Here is a 16,010-nt window from a genome sequence, read left to right on the forward strand (position 1 = left end):
AGAGGGATAGACAGGGACAGACAGATAGGAACGGAGAAAGATGAAAAGCATCAATCATTAGTTTTTCATTGCGCGCTGCAACACCCTAGTTGTTCATTGATTGCTTTCTCATAAGTGCCTTGACCGCGGGCCTTCAGCAGACCGAGTAACCCCTTGCTGGAGCCAGCGACCTTGGGCTCAAGCTGGTGGGCTTTTGCTCAAACCAGATGAGCCCGCTCAAGCTGGCGACCTTGGGGTCTCGAACCTGGGTCCTCTGCATCCCAGTCTGACGCTCTATTCACTGCGCCACCGCCTGGTCAGGCCCCATTACCTTTGTTGAAAATATTGTCCTGCCCCCATTGAACATTCTTGACATCCTTGTTGAAAATTATTTGACTGTATATGTGAGAATTTTTCTGGTTTTTCTATTCTATAATTCTATTCCAATGGTCTATATGTCTGGTGGTAGGCTAGTTGCACAATGTTTTGATTACTGTAGCTTTGTAGTAAGTTTTGAAATCAGAAAGTGTGAGTCCTCCAATTTTATTCTCTTTTTCAAGACTATTTTGGCCATTTCAGATCCATCCTTGAGAGTCAGGTCCTTGAGATTCCATAGGAATTTTAGAATGGCTTTTTCTGTTTCTGCAAAAGAAGCCATTGTGAGGTAAGTTCACGGACCTTTTTCTGTCTCTGCATTAGGTGGTTCTCTCAAAGCTTCCTCATTCCCAGGGGCAGGGCCTGGGTTATGTACCTCCTCCTTTCATCCTTAGTTGAGGAGGTGCATGGGGAGAACCCCTCATGGTCCCCTGAGCTGGCCTGGCCTGTTCCTTAGAAGGGAGCAGCCCTCAGTGCCTGACAGACAGGTAATACGAATAACGTAAGTTCCTTTCATTGAGGTCCTTCGATGCGGCACTTATGGTGCTGGTGTGAGCATTACCCACGGTAGCTTAGTTTAACCACATCACAAGCCTACAGCACAGACACACCTATTCTATAGGTGTGGTGAGGTCTGAAGACATTAGTTTAAGGTCCGCCTATGAGTGCCTACAGGACTCCTGGACCCGCAGTCTGCCCTCCGCACCAAGCTGAGGAGGGGGCATTTGAGGAGGGGGCATTTGAGCCAGGCCTTACAGGATGAGTATTTGGATTTTTCAGAAAGAGGAGAGCCTGACCTGTGGTGGCGCAGTGGATAAAGCGTCGACCTGGAAATGCTGAGGTCGCCGGTTCGAAACCCTGGACTTGCCTGGTCAAGGCACATATGGGAGTTGATGCTTCTAGCTCCTCCTCCTCTTCTCTCTCTGTCTCTCCTTTCTCTCTCCCTGTCTCTACCTCTCCTCTCTGAAAAAATGAATAAATTAAAAAAAAAAAAAAAAGAGGAGAACAGCATTCTAGGGAGAGGGAAAAGCATATACAGTGGCTCAGAGGTCTGAGGGAACTTGTCATGTTTAGTTTTACAGGTCTGGAGCAATGAGCTGGTAACGATGGACAGAGAAGGGGGTTGGAGTCAGAATATGAGTGGCCTGGAATGCTGTGCCAAGTTTCTAGATACTGTCCAGGCAGGACTGTAGACTAGGGAAAGATGTTGAGTCCTGAGCAGGACCTGAGACAGTGGTGGGGGTGTGTGTGAAGGAGGTAAGTTTAAAAGGTTGAATCCAGGCCCTGGCCGGTTGGCTCAGTAGTAGAGCATCGGCCTGGCGTGTGGGAGTTCTGGGTTCAATTCCCGGCCAGGGCACACAGGAGAAGCGCCCATCTGCTTCTCCACCCCTCCCCCTCTTCTTCTTCTCTGTCTCTCTCTTCTCCTCCCGCAGCCAAGGCTCCATTGGAGCAAAGTTGGCCCGGGCGCTGAGGATCGCTCTCTGGCCTCTGCCTTAGGTGCTAAAATGGCTCTGGTTGCAACAAAGCAACGCCCCAGATGGGCAGAGCATCGCCCCCTGGTGGACATGCCGGGTGGATCCCGGTCGGGCGCATGCGGGGGAGTCTGTCTGACTGCCTCCCCGTTTCCAACTTCAGAAAAATACAGGAAAAAAAAAAAAGGTTGAATCCTCAGTTCTTGTTGACTGGCGGTGAGGGAGAAGTTGAGCGTCTCTGGCTGAGCTGGTTAGTGGTGAGGTCACCAGCGCAGGTTTGGGAAAGGACAAGAAGAGTTCTGCGTGATGTTGGGTACGTCTGGGAGTGGAGCTCACACTATGGAGGGAGCTGGCTTCAGGGCCTAGGGCCTCTAGGGAGACTTTAGGCTAGATGGAAGGATCGAGGGGGCTGTCATCAGAGGTGATATCCAGAATGTTCAACCACGACTGCAGTTTGGGAAGTAACCAGTCATAATATCCTCAGAAGATGCTAGTTTTCCCATTAACTTTTCAGTTTCCAGTTCTCACCTGTGCAGGAACTAGAGCCTGGGGTGAGCGTGGGGAAGGCGGGGCGTGCCATCCGCCCAGGGCTGTGGGGTGCAATCAGTTTGCTCGGCCCGGGTGCTCTCCCAATCCAACAGTTTGTTTCTTTCTCCTCCAGGGAGATTCTGGGGGCCCCTGCTCTGTCAGTATGATGATATGTGGGTCCAGATGAGGATTGTAGGCTGGGGCGTTGGCTGTGGTTGTAAAAATGAGCCTGAAATTTATACAGACATTGCCTTCTGTGCTAAGTGGATAGATAGTTGCAGTGGTAAACCAGACTACCTCTTTGTATCCAGGGGTGATCCTCATCCTCCCCTTGTGTCTGCTGCTGCCCCTGCCGTGCATCCTGGAGACCCCGTGATCACCGCCACACGGTCTGCCCTGAGGCCTCCCCGCCCACCCCCACTCCTTCTCAGTGTCCTGCCCTCCGACCTGTCCAGTTGGGACCCACTGACCCTGTCAAAGCCACACCACAGAGAGCAGAGGCAGGACTGGAGTCCCACAGTGTCCCTGTCTGGTGCTCCAGTCCCCTGCCTCAGCCCCGCCCACATCTTGGCTGTGTTCTGCCTGCTGGGAGGGAAGGGTGAAAGCGTCCCAGCTGGAGGGCCAGCTGCCCTGTCAGGTGGAGCAGGTGCTGCAAAATGGACATCTTGGAGCACGTCTCCAGGGAAGAGACGTTGTCAGTGGTGAACACCATCAGACCTGGGTGGTTCCAAGCTCTCACCTGACGCTGTCACGCCAGTCAGCTTGGTGATGGTCCAGAGAGAGTGACCAAGACGTTGCCCTGTCCCTGCTGTGGTGTGGTTTCCACAGGACTCAGTTGTGTTGGGTGGGGAGAAGTCCCTGCACCTCAGCGCAGATCCCTCTGTGTGGCCAGCCTGTGCCACACAAGCCTTCCTGGGTCAACCCAGTCTTGGAACCCTCTTCCTCAGTGCCCTGGTGTCCACATCCGGGCTCACCCCAAGCTGTGCTGAGACATGAAGGAGTGTGATTTCTAACGTCAGCTGATAAATGTTTGGAGAATGGCTTGTTTGTTCTGCATCTCAACTGGTCTGGGCTGTGGGGCCACTGAAGAGAACTTAGCTCACATTTCTTTTAGGAAGAGGTTTCTGATGCTTTCTGACCCCTGCAGAGAGAGGGGTGAGCCTTGTGGACCCTGATGTGAGTTCCACAGATGCTTCCAGCACTTGGGTCTGGCTGTGTTCTCCTCAGCCATCAGCATGTCTGCAGGGAACTTTGTAGCTGAGTTTGCTGAGATTTCAGATTGCCTCTGGGAAGGAGGAAGGGAGAGAGATTGGAGCAAGAGGACTCAGGGCATTGCATCTGGACTGACCGCAAGCCCTGTTAACGGCCTGTTTCAGCAACTCCCCCTCTAGGATGTAGAGCCTTGAGCACAAGATCCCGTTGGCCAAGCTACGCAAAACACAGGGCTGAAGCCCAGGGAGAGGATAGGCTGGGGTTTACTGTGTCTGTGCTGGTTCACTCCCTTCACTGCCCTATGGGCCCAGAGTAGCTCGTGGCCGTGATGCAGAGCCCCCGACTGCCCCGATTCCCTTCCCTGTTCATGGAGATGGAGGGTTACCTTCTTTGGGGAGGGGATTTGTGAGTTTTTCATCTGAAAAGAAGATCCATGTGAATATTTAGTTGGATAAAGAAATGGACTGGGGTCAAGACTGATAATGGGTCCCCTGGCATCTTTTGACCCTTTCTGTCTGGGCGAATGGGTGATCAGGTAAAGACTGCATTTCTGCCTGACCAGGCGGTGGCGCAGTGGATAGAGCGTCAGACTGGGATGCGGAAGGACCCAGGTTCGAGACCCCGAGGTCGCCAGCTTGAGCGTGGGCTCATCTGGCTTGAGCAAAGAGCTCACCAGTTTAGACCCAAGGTTGCTGGCTCCAGCAGGGGGTTACTCGGTCTGCTGAAGGCCTGTGGTCAAGGCTCATGTGAGAAAGCAATCAATGAATAACTAAGAAGTCGCAACGCACAACGAGAAACTGATGATTGATGTTTCTCATCTCTCTCTGTTCCTGTCTGTCTGTCCCTGTCTATCTCTGCCTCTGTAAAAAAAAAAAAGACTGCATTTCTAAGCCACCCAATATATCTGAGTGTGGCCCTAACTCTGGCCAATAAAGTGTAAACACATGGGGGGGGGGGTGAATTTTGAGAAGTATTCTTAAGAGTGAGGACAGCCCTTCCTCACCTCGTCCTTCTCTCCTGGCTGGAATGTCTGCACGGTGATGGGATTTGGGGACATGAGAAGCATGCTTAGGGTAAGGAACAGGAATTGAGAAGAAACTGGGCTCCCTGGAACTTGTAGGGTGACCATCACAGCTCTTGATGCAAGAGAGAAAAAACTTGCTCTTTTAATTAAGCCACTGTCATCTTTAGTCTCAGTTATTCATAGAAAAATCTCATCCTAACAAATTCAATTTGGTATTCTCTCTGGGGCTTTATTTCTGGGTGGTAATGAATATAAGTATTAAAAGTCGTTTCTTTAAATAAATTTCTTTCATTTATTGATTTTAGAGAGAGAGAGAGAAAGGAGAGGAGGGGAGAGAGGGGGAGAGAGAGAGAGAGAGAGAGAGAGAGAAACATCAATTTGCTGTTCCACCCATCCATGCATTCATTGGCTGATTCTTGTATGTGCCCTGACTGGGGATCGAACCTGCAACCTTGGCCTATCTGGATGATGCTCTAGCCAGCTGAGCTACCTGGCCAGGGCTAAAGTCATGTCTTACTAAGACTAAATTCCTTTTTATTTCTATTTTGCTATATACCATTGCTTCCTTCTGTATTAATTTAAACATTTTTTTCAGGTTAAATTGTTATGTCAATAAATTACTATTATCTCTTAGTAAAATTTTATATTGTTTTCTTTATAAAGGTATATTTTATAGATAGTAAAATGTGCACATTGTCTCATACAATTTTATACGTTTTCGCAAATGCTAACATCACACAATTTTTTTTTTTTTTTTGTATTTTTCCGAAGCTGGAAACGGGGAGGCAGTCAGACAGACTCCCGCATGCGCCCGACTGGGGTCCACCCGGCATGCCCACCAGGGGGCGATGCTCTGCCCATCTGCGGCGTCGCTCTGTTGCATCCAGAGCCATTCTAGCGCCTGAGGCAGAGGCCACAGAGCCATCCTCAGTGCCCAGGCCAACTTTGCTCCAATGGAGCCTTGGCTGCGGGAGGAGAAGAGAGAGACAGAGAGGAAGGAGAGGGGGAGGGGTGGAGAAGCAGATGGGCGCTTCTCCTGTGTGCCCTGGCTGGGAATCGAACCTGGGACTCCTGCACGCCAGGCTGACACTCTACCACTGAGCCAACTGTCCAGGGCCTAACATCACACAAATTTTTACAGAGAATATTTCCATCAATCCAGGATATTCCCTTGCGTCCCGTTTTAATCATCTCCTCCCAGAGGTATGCACTGTTCTGATTGCTATTGGATCAGATTTGCATGTAATTGAACCTCATATTAATGGAGCGATACAGTAAGTGCTCTTTTGTGTCTGGCTACTTCCCTTCCACATACTGTTTTTGAGATTCCTCCATGTTGTTTTTGTATCATTAATTCATTCCTTTTTATTGCTGAATAGTAATCATCATGTGACTATTCCACAGTTTGTTTATCCTCCCATTGATGGACATTTGGGTTGTTTCCAGTTTGGGGCTATTATGACTAACACTGCCAATAAACGTGGAGTACAGGACGTTTTGTGTCTATATGCTTTCGCTCCTTTTGGGAGTAAAGCTGGGGGGGAGGGGGGATCATAGAATAGATGTGTGGTTAAATATCCGTCCTATGGTGGGAGGTCCTGAGCTCTTCCTCACTGAAGGTCCCTCGTCTGACATTCAGTAGTGTGTCGGGAGTTGCTTTTCTTTTAAACTTATTATTACTATTATTTTAATTTTTATTTATTCATTTTAGAGAGGAGAGAGAGAGAGAAGGGAGGAGGAGCAGGAAGCATCCACTCCCATATGTACCTTGACCAGGCAAGCCCAGGGCTTCGAACTGGCAACCTCAGCATTTCCAGGTAGATGCTTTATCTACTGTGCCACCACAGGAGTTGCTTTTCAAATAGTGTAGTTTCTTTGCTGCAGATAGTATAGTCTTCCTCCAAAATAGTAGCAGACTGTACTGTGACGCTCTAAATAGGAAGTAGCAGAATCACCTCACAACATTGTTATTCACCACAGCAAACTAGCACCATGGGAATTGCCAGATCATGCAGCCCCACCTAACAAGGCTGCCTGACTTTACCTCGTGATGGGAGGAACTACAACGCACTGTGGCCACTCATCTGGGTGCACTCACCCCCTCAACATTTCTCATTTCATCACACTCCTTTTGCCATGGAAGGTAATCTATTCACAGGTTCCAGGGATTAGAACGGGGACAGCTTTGGGAGGCCATTATTCTGCCTACTGCAGGGTTGTTTTCAGATGTTGGCTATTGTAGTCCCTCCTTATCTGTGTGGAATACATTTCAAGACCTCCAGTGGATGCCTAAAACCATGGATAGTTCTCTTTCCTATATATACAGTTGACCCTTGAACAACATAGCTTTGAACTGCATGGGTCTACTGATATCTGGATTTTTTCCATAAATATGTATAGTATTGTAAATGTACTTTATCTTTCTTATGTTTTTCTTTTTCTTTTTTCTTTCTTTTTTTTTTTTTTACAGAAACAGAGAGAGTCAGAGAGAGGGATAGACAGGGACAGACAGACAGGAACGGAGAGATGAGAAGCATCATTAGTTTTTCGTTGCACATTGCGACTTCTTAGTTGTTCATTGATTGCTTTCTCATATGTGCTTTGACTGTGGGCCTACAGCAGACTGAATAACCCCTTGCTTGAGCCAGCAACCTTGGGTCCAAGCTGGTGAGCTTTTTGCTCAAGCCAGATGAGCCCACGCTCAAGCTGGCGACCTCGGGGTCTTGAACCTGGGTCCTTCCACATCCCAGTCCAACACTCTATCCACTGTGCCACCGCCTGGTCAGGCTGTATGTGGATTTTTAACTGTGAAGGGTATTGGCATCCCTAGCCCACATGTTGTTCAAGGGTAAATTGTACTATATACTATACACACCTATGATAAAGTTTAATTTAGAAATTAGGCACAACAAGAGATCAACAACAACTCGGAATAAGAAAAGAACTATTATGGGAACTTCGATTCCATCCCCCTGTGGGAAGTGATAGTAGTCATGGTGATTGAACAGATGTGAGTGAATGTGGGCCAGCTGCTCAAGGGTATTGACAGGTACCAGCCTGAAAATTGGGCCACTGGAGTGCTATGTGGAGACATAGGCCAAGGAGATGGCTATGCTCTGAGAGCCAACCTGGCTGTCCCAAAGCTGTACCGGTTCCACCTAGCCTTTTTTCAGACCATAATCACTGCCCAGATCCTGCTAAAGGCCCTCACCAACCTGCCCCACACTGACCTCACGCTGTCCAAGTGCATGATCCAACGGGCCCATTCAACAGATTCTGTACCTCGGGAGACCAGCCGGGCACCTGCCACTTCCAGGCCTTCTGGCAAGCCCTGGATGGAGACACGGACCTGTTGGAAGGTACAACTAGTTTGGAAGATTCTGCCCGGAAATTTATCTGCCAATTTGTGAGTATCACTTGTCAGCACATCAGCTGCTGGCTGCCGGCCGAGATGCTCGGGGACCTGATGGACAGCCAGCTAACGGTGTGGATGAGCAAGCGCGGCTGCAGCACCGATGAGCTGGGCCAGACTGTCATCGCCAGGGGCATCATGGAGCAGATCGGCTTTGACAGCGTGTCTAGCTTCATGGCCTCCTCCCAATAACTTTGGAGGTGTTTAATAAAGTTTTGTTGCCTTAAGGGAAAAAAAAAGAACAATGATAACAATATCATGTAATAAAAGTTACGTGAATGTGGTCTCTCTCAAAATAGCTTGAAGTGTGTACTCACATTTTTATCTAAAGGAAGCACTTTATACCTCCTCTTGGGCATGTCCGAATTGCCGGCATCGTTATTCTTTTTTTTTTTTTTTTTTTTTTTTTTTTTAGATTTTATTTATTCATTATAGAGAGGAGAGAGAGAGAGAGAGAAGGGAGAGGAGCAGGAAGCATCAACTCCCATATGTGCCTTGACCAGGCAAGCCCAGGGTTTTGAACCGGCAACCTCAGTGTTTCCAGGTTAACGCTTTATCCACTGCGCCACCACAGGTCAGGCCGGCATCGTTATTCTTGTGCTTTGGGGTCATGGTTAAAATAAGGGTGACTTGAACACAAGCACTGTGATTCTGAGACGGTCGACCTGATATTGGAGATGGCGATGAAGGGGAGTAGGGGTAGCCCAGAGAGCGTGGACACCCTGGACAGAGGGTTGATTCACATGCCTGGCCGGACAGGGCAGGGGCACGAGATTTCATCATGCTTCTCAGAACGAAGGGACATTTAAAACTTATGAATTGTTTATTTCTGGAATTTTCCATTTAATATTTTTGGACTGCAGCTGACCACGGGTAACTGAAACCACAGAAAACGAAAGCGTGGATAAGGGGGGACGACTGTATTATGAATTTAGCTACTATAAACATTTGAACAGTTATTTTTGTGTGTGTGTGTGAACATAAATCTTTATTTCTCTGGGATAAATGCCCAGGAGTGCAATTATTGGGTCATATGGTAGTTACATATTTTATTTTTTAAGAAACCGCCAATCTGTTTTCCAGGCAGGTTATAATATTTTACATTCCTACCACAATGGATGAATGATCCAATATTTCCGCATCTCTGTCAGAATTCGGGCTTGTCACCATTTTTAATTTTAGCCAGTCTGTTAGGTGTGCAGTGCTATCTCATTGGGGTTTTAATTTGCATTCTGCTAATGGCTCTTATCATGTGGGTGTTGATTTTTCTTTTTTAAGGTAGCAGTGGTTAGTAATGTTAAGTGCAACCTTTATGCTAAGGAGTTTAAATTTTTATTGCAAACAAGTAGCGGAGGTAAACGCTGAGAAAGGCCTAATCCAGGTGCATCAGGGAGTTGGGGATGCATCTGCGTGAACGTGAACGTGAACGTGAGCGTGAACGTGAGCGTGAGCTGAGCGTGAGCGTGAGCGAGAGCGAGAGCGAGAGCGTGAACGTGAGCCTGAACGTGAGCGTGAACGTGAGCGTGGTGCTTTGGGTGGCTGCCTCTCATGGCCAGGGACTTAGGCCGGGGCACGCTGAGTGCCTGGGAAGCGCCCCAGTAGAGTCCACGCAAGTAGAGTCCACTCACCTGAGTGACGACTCCACAGCCAGGTGGTGCCAGGCCCTGACCCCCAGGTGACCCAACGGCGGCCAGCCGCTGTGTGATGTGATTTTTCCCAGGACTCCCGTTTCCCACCAATTCCAAGGCAGAGGCGGGCGCCGCCGCGAGGGGGCGCCACCAGAGGGCGAAGGCCATGGCGGTGCTCACGGTGTCCCTGGGCCTCCTGCTCTGGCTCCTGCTCCTTCAGCCCCGGCGCCATGGGGCCCAGGCGGGCGCGGAGGGGGCGCAGGGCGGGTCTGCGTGGCCCTCCCTCTCCGCCACCCCCTCCCCGACGCCCTCGGGGGGCGCCCGCCAGGACCCCGGGGCGACCCTGAGGAGGACACTGCCACCGGTAGGGGCTCCCGGACTCTATGAGGCCCCCGCAATCCCGAGTGGCTTCCGGGTCCCTCCATTTGGTGGCGTTTACTCTGAGGCCTGTGATTCCCACAGGCTCTTTCAGCTCCACCGACACTAGCAGCAGCAGCAAAGGCAGAAGCAGGGGGAACCCGGCCCATTTCCCCAGGTGATGTTTCTGGGTTGAGCCAACGGGCCTAGGTCCCTGCCTGGGCGGGAAGGAGGGGCTGAGGGGCTGTGACTTTTCCCGGGGGAGTCTGGGTGGCCCCAGGCCTGCCCTGGAGTCCTGAGAGGACATGCCCACCGGCTGAGGACTGTGGGAAGGCGGCCATGGCCTCGCTCTGGGCATTCTCAGCCGCCTTACCCCTCCCTTCCTCCCCTCCCTGACCTGCCCCAGTGTGTGGCCATCGGACTATGAGGATCGTGGGTGGAAGGCCGGCTTCAGAGAAGAAGTGGCCCTGGCAGGTGAGCCTGAGGGTGGAGGATGAGCACGTGTGCGGAGGCTCCCTCATTGCCAGCCGGTGGGTGCTGACGGCGGCCCACTGCATATACGGGTGAGTGTTCCAGGCTCTGGGCCTGGCTGGGGGGCCCCGGGCCAGTCCTGTCCTCCCTGATCTGAGTAAAGGGGTCCCGGTCCCTCCTCTTCAGGCTGTAGTCAGAGGTAGGCTGGAAAGGCAAGACGCTGACTCGGGTTCAAAGCCACTTGTGTCAAGCCGGTGCTGATTAGCCTCCACCAAGTGGCAAGACGGGGGGGGGGGGGGGGGGGGGGGGGGGGGGGGGGGGGGGGGGTGGGAGATGCCAGGGGGAGACTGTGTGTGGGGACTATTTAAGGGGAGTGAAGTGTGCAGAGCAGTGTGGCTAGATCAGTGGTCTCAAACTTCAAGGGGCCTAGAAACACCTGCAGAGTTCCTTAAAACACAGATGGCCTGTCCCCAGCCCCCGAGTTTCTGATTCAGAAGGTCCGGTGTGGGACCCGAGGATTTGTATTTCTGACAAAACCTCACGTGCTATGTTGCTGCTCATTGGAGGACCAAACTTGGAGAACCACTCAGAGAGTGGCCAGGGGTCTGGGGGAGGGGCTGATGGCTGGCACCGGAGATAGGGCTGGACTGGGAAGAACCCTGGGATGTGTGCAAGGGGACTGTAGAACCTGCAGCATCTCTTTGCAGCTTTTGGGAGTACACAGTGGTGCTGGGAGGCATATACAGGAAGAAGACCTCTCCAACGACAGTCACGGTCCCAGTTCGAGACATCGTTATCTACCCGGATTACAGCTTTCTTGGAGTAATCCAACATGACATTGCTCTGATTCTGCTCGAATTCCCCGTGAATTACTCCTCACACATCCAGCCTGTGTGCTTCCCTGAAAAGTCTTTCATGGTGCAAACTGACACGGACTGCTGGGTGACTGGATGGGGACTACTGAGGGAAGAAGGTAAAACTGCCGCATACTCAGGCCGGGGAAGAGGCTGCCTGGGGCCCCGGGCCGGCCTGCAGGCTGAAGGGAGACACCGGAGGCAGTTCTCTAGCAAGAGGGGGAGGGCGGAGGGCGGAGGGGATGGTGCTGGGGATCAGTTGGATGGCGTTGCCGTTTCTGTTTGTATGTCAGGGCCCAGGGGCTAGGGTGACGAGCAAGGGGGGGTTTAGCTCAGGGAAGGGGAGTTGATGAGTCTGTTCATCGGACCTGGTCCGAATTGGAAGTACCTGCCCTGGTGCTGAGGGAGTTTTCTGTAGGTGAGCAGAGGCCTCTCGGTACAGCTGTAGGGCCTCCTGTCCTTGGGGAGAGGCTGGATTTGGTATCTTGGGGCACTCCTGTCCAAGAGTCTGTGATCCTGCTCCAAACTAAAGATTCTTTATTGGGTTATAGGATACCTGTCACTGTTACTAATGGTACTCGGAGTGACAGATATTTGGTTTTGATTTCTCAGGCTGGTAAGGAGGGCCTACCTCTTCCTGTCCTGATGGGTCCTTCCTTTTCTTGTCTTGGTTTTGATTTTTACTCCCTGCTCTGCTCATGCCAACTTGGGTTTCATTCCCTCCAATGTCAGGTGTGGGCAGTACTCAGTGTCCTGAGAGGGTGTCTGTGAACATACTGTGTGAGACCCAGAGTGGGTGCCAGAGTCTCCTGTCCTGGCCCACTAGCAGAGCCACCTGCTCCTTAATTATCTTCACAGATTCAGGAGATCAGAAGGCAGAAGTGCTTCAGGAGGCTGAGCAAAAGATCATTCACTATGAGAAATGTAATGAGATCATGAAGAAAAAGTTGGAAATTAAGAGTAACGTAGTCAGGAGAGGGCATGTCTGTGGTTACAATGCCCAAGGAAAGGATTCCTGCAAGGTCAGTCCATGGCCCTTCTGTCCCCTCTTCACTGTGGTTGTCCCCGGAGGTCCTTCATCCACAGGCAGCAGGGCCTGCATCCCCTGCCAGCGCCTCTATTCACCCTTCATTCAAATTAAGGGGACCAATGGGACAGGGGGCTGAGGCTCTGCTGGGCATGCCTGACCCAGCCCTTCAGTAGAGAGGAGCTCATTCTGCCTGGGGGGCCGGGGGGGGGGTTCAGGCAGGGAACACGGTACCACAGGTCACACGGTTTGAACCCCTTCTATGTGGTAGGCAGTGTACTCAGGGCAGGACTTGATTCATACTGCTGTCTCAGTGTTACATATTCTCTTTGTATTCAGTATTTCTATGTACCTTTTTTTTTTTTGTATTTTTCTGAAGCTGGAAACTGGGAGAGACAGTCAGACAGACTCCCGCATGCGCCCGACCGGGATCCACCCGGCACGCCCACCAGGGGTGACGCTCTGCCCACCAGGGGGTGATGCTCTGCCCCTCTGGGGCATTGCTCTGCCGTGACCAGAGCCACTCTAGCGCCTGGGGCAGAGGCCAAGGAGCCATCCCCAGCGCCCGGGCCATCTTTGCTCCAATGGAGCCCTGGCTGCGGGAGGGGAAGAGAGAGACAGAGAGGAAGGGGGGGGGTGGAGAAGTAAATGGGCGCTTCTCCTATGTGCCCTGGCCGGGAATCGAACCCGGGTCCCCCACACGCCAGGCCGACGCTCTACTGCTGAGCCAACTGGCCAGGGCCTCTATGTACCACTTTTGAGTATGTGTACAAATGGTTTTTAAATTTTTTCAACTTCCAAATCTCCTCAGTAGCCTGGGCATGGTGGGTGCCTGGGGAGCCCCACGCCTGCCCGTGTCCCCCTGCCTTGGAGGGCAGTCAGCCTGTTATGGTTGTTCCTCCTCCATTCCCGGGGAGCCCCACGCATGCCCGTGTCCCCCTGCCTTGGAGAGCAGTCAGCCTGTTGTGATGTTGTTCCTCCTCCATTCCTGGGGAGCCCCACGCATGCCCGTGTCCCCCTGCCTTGGAGAGCAGTCAGCCTGTTGTGATGTTGTTTCTCCTCCATTCCTGGGGAGCCCCACGCATGCCTGTGTCCCCCTGCCTTGGAGGGCAGTCAGCCTGTTCTGGTTCCTCCTCCATTCCCGGGGAGCCTCACGCATGCCCGTGTCCCCCCTGCCTTGGAGGGCAGTCAGCCTGTTGTGATGTTGTTCCTCTTCCGTTTCTCTGTTTCTTTTTCTTTCTCCAGGGAGACTCGGGGGGTCCTCTGGTCTGTGAATTTAATGACACATGGGTCCAGGTGGGGATCGTGAGCTGGGGCATCGGCTGCGGTCGCAAAGGATATCCTGGGATTTACACAGAAGTTAGTTTCTACAAGGACTGGGTCATTGACCAGATGAGTGGGCTTTCTTCTGGAGGCTCGGCGGTCTTCCTCCTCCTCCCTCTGTGTCTGCTGCTGCCCCTGCCGTGCATCCTGGAGACCCCGTGATCACCGCCACATGGTCTGCCCCGAGGCCTCCCCGCCCACCCCACTCCTTCTCAGTGTCCTGCCCTCCGACCTGTCCAGTTGGGACCCACTGACCCTGTCAAAGCCACACCACAGAGAGCAGAGGCAAGACTGGAGTCCCACAGTGTCCCTGTCTGGTGCTCCAGTCCCCTGCCTCAGCCCCGCTCACACCTTGGCTGTGTTCTGCCTGCTGGGAGGGAGGGGTGAAAGCGTCCCAGCTGGAGGGCCAGCTGCCCTGCCAGGCGGAGCAGGTGCTGCAAAGTAGACATCTTAGAGAACATCTCCAGGGAAGAGACGTTGTCAGTGGTGAACACCATCAGACCTGGGTGGTTCCAATCTCTCACCTGACGCTGTCACGCCAGTCAGCTTGGTGATGGTCCAGAGAGAGTGACCGAGACGTTGCCCTGTCCCTGCTGTGGTGTGGTTTCCACAGGACTCAGTTGTGTTGGGTGGGGAGAAGTCTCCGCACCTCAGGGCAGATCCCTCTGTATGGCCAGCCTGTGCCACACAAGCCTTCCTGGGTCAACCCAGTCTTGGAACCCTCTTCCTCAGTGCCCTGGTGTCCACATCCGGGCTCACCCCAACTTGTTATGAGACATTAAGGCATGTGGAGTTTCCTGACGTCAGTTGAATAAATGTTTGGAGAATATCTTGTGTGTTCTGAAGCTCTGCTATCCTGGACGTTGTGAGGTTGCATATAACCACCTTGTGGTGGACTAGCTTCCCATGTAGCTTAGGAAGTATGCAGAGTTTTTATTAAGCCCTAGAGTGAGCAGTGCAGCTCCATCTGCTCACTGCAAGTCCTAGGAATGGTTTTAGGCAGCCGGGTCCTGCTCCCTGTGTTCCTGGGATGGTTGTCTGCAGGGAGCTTTATAGCCTAATTTAAAAGCTTCTACAGCTCAGAACAGGAGGTCAAGAGAAACTGGACCTGGAGCCAGAGTGACGTCGGGGCAGGCAGAACGTCTGTCCTCTCCTGCTCCCCCCCACGCTGTTACCCCAGATTGGCGTTCCCCTCGGGAGGAGGGCAAGTGAGAGGCTCTCTATTGGGATCTAATTCTTTATTCTCATTCCAGGGTCCCGTGTCCCTGAGTCTCTGTGTCTAGATGCTGACCACCTCTCTCCCAATATTCTGTTCCCTGCTCCCGCAGGGGCAAAGGCCTTCCTCCCAGATTATCCAAGGGCTTCAGGGGGCAGTCTATGTCAGTCCATGTTGCCTGAGGATGGCTGATGTTGAGAGACTGAGAGCTTACAGCAAACCCCATCTCTTAATACAGTCCAACCAGCTGCTTTAAGAAGCCACTGACCATTGGTTGACAGTCACTTTAACTTCTTGTTCCTATAACTTGGTCATCAGGTAGCTTTCCTCCTTCTTAGGGCTCCACTCAGCCCTGCGGTTCATGCTGTATCTGCATCAGAATTCCATCAGAATTCCCTGCAGGGCTTGATAAACTACCGACTGCTGGTTCCACTCCCAGAGTTCCCAATCCCGTTTGTCTGGGTGGGATCTGAGGCCGTGTATCTTGAACAAGTTGCTAAGTGCTGCTGCTGCTCCGAGGACCACACTTGGAGAACCACTGCTCTGCAGCAACACGGACAGAAGGCCACCTCCTCTTGACTGCCTTGGCATGGGAGTGATGCACATCACCTCTAGTCACCTCCTATAGGTGGGAATTCACGTGACCCCCCCCCTGGATGCCAGGCTGGGGAATGTGGTCCCCAGAGCTGGACCCTTCACACTGGACAAGAGAAGCAGGAATTGCTGCGAACCAGCACGGCTAGTAATTCCAGGTCCTGGGTGGGAATGGTGCAGAATTAAGAAAATAGACCTAAAGAGAAAAAGGATGGGCTTGGGATCACTTCCTGCAACGCAGAAGACAGTGTGCAAAAGGCAGGCCTCCACCCCCCTACCTGCTTTATTCATAGGGCAAAGGGAGGCCATTAGCAGATCAGAGGGATCATTAAAACAAAGTCACACTTCCAAGGTATCCCAAGAATTCTACCAAGTGCAGAAAACTCTCACCAGACATAACATCTTAACTTCACAAAACAAAGGAATAAAAGGAAATTGCCTCCAGTCTTTCCAGGGATGTGGAGGATAGGAGTAGTATAAACAACCCAGCACCACAGCTAACATGGAGGTGTGGAAAAAAACAGCCTTTAGCAACTTC

General features: G+C 51.9%; 1 protein-coding gene across 1 annotated transcript; it reads left to right on the plus strand.

Moving 5' to 3' along the window:
- The first annotated feature begins 9,402 nt into the window (after positions 1-9,402).
- Positions 9,403-13,824, plus strand: LOC136313964 (serine protease 44-like). Its single transcript, XM_066244293.1, has 7 exons — positions 9,403-9,519; positions 9,749-9,994; positions 10,093-10,165; positions 10,394-10,550; positions 11,166-11,431; positions 12,180-12,334; positions 13,585-13,824. The coding sequence occupies exons 1-7, from the start codon at positions 9,403-9,405 to the stop codon at positions 13,822-13,824; spliced, it is 1,254 nt and encodes a 417-aa protein (XP_066100390.1).
- Positions 13,825-16,010: the final 2,186 nt, after the last annotated feature.

Source organism: Saccopteryx bilineata, chromosome 10 (assembly GCF_036850765.1).
Source record: "Saccopteryx bilineata isolate mSacBil1 chromosome 10, mSacBil1_pri_phased_curated, whole genome shotgun sequence".
Lineage (NCBI taxonomy): Eukaryota > Metazoa > Chordata > Mammalia > Chiroptera > Emballonuridae > Saccopteryx > Saccopteryx bilineata.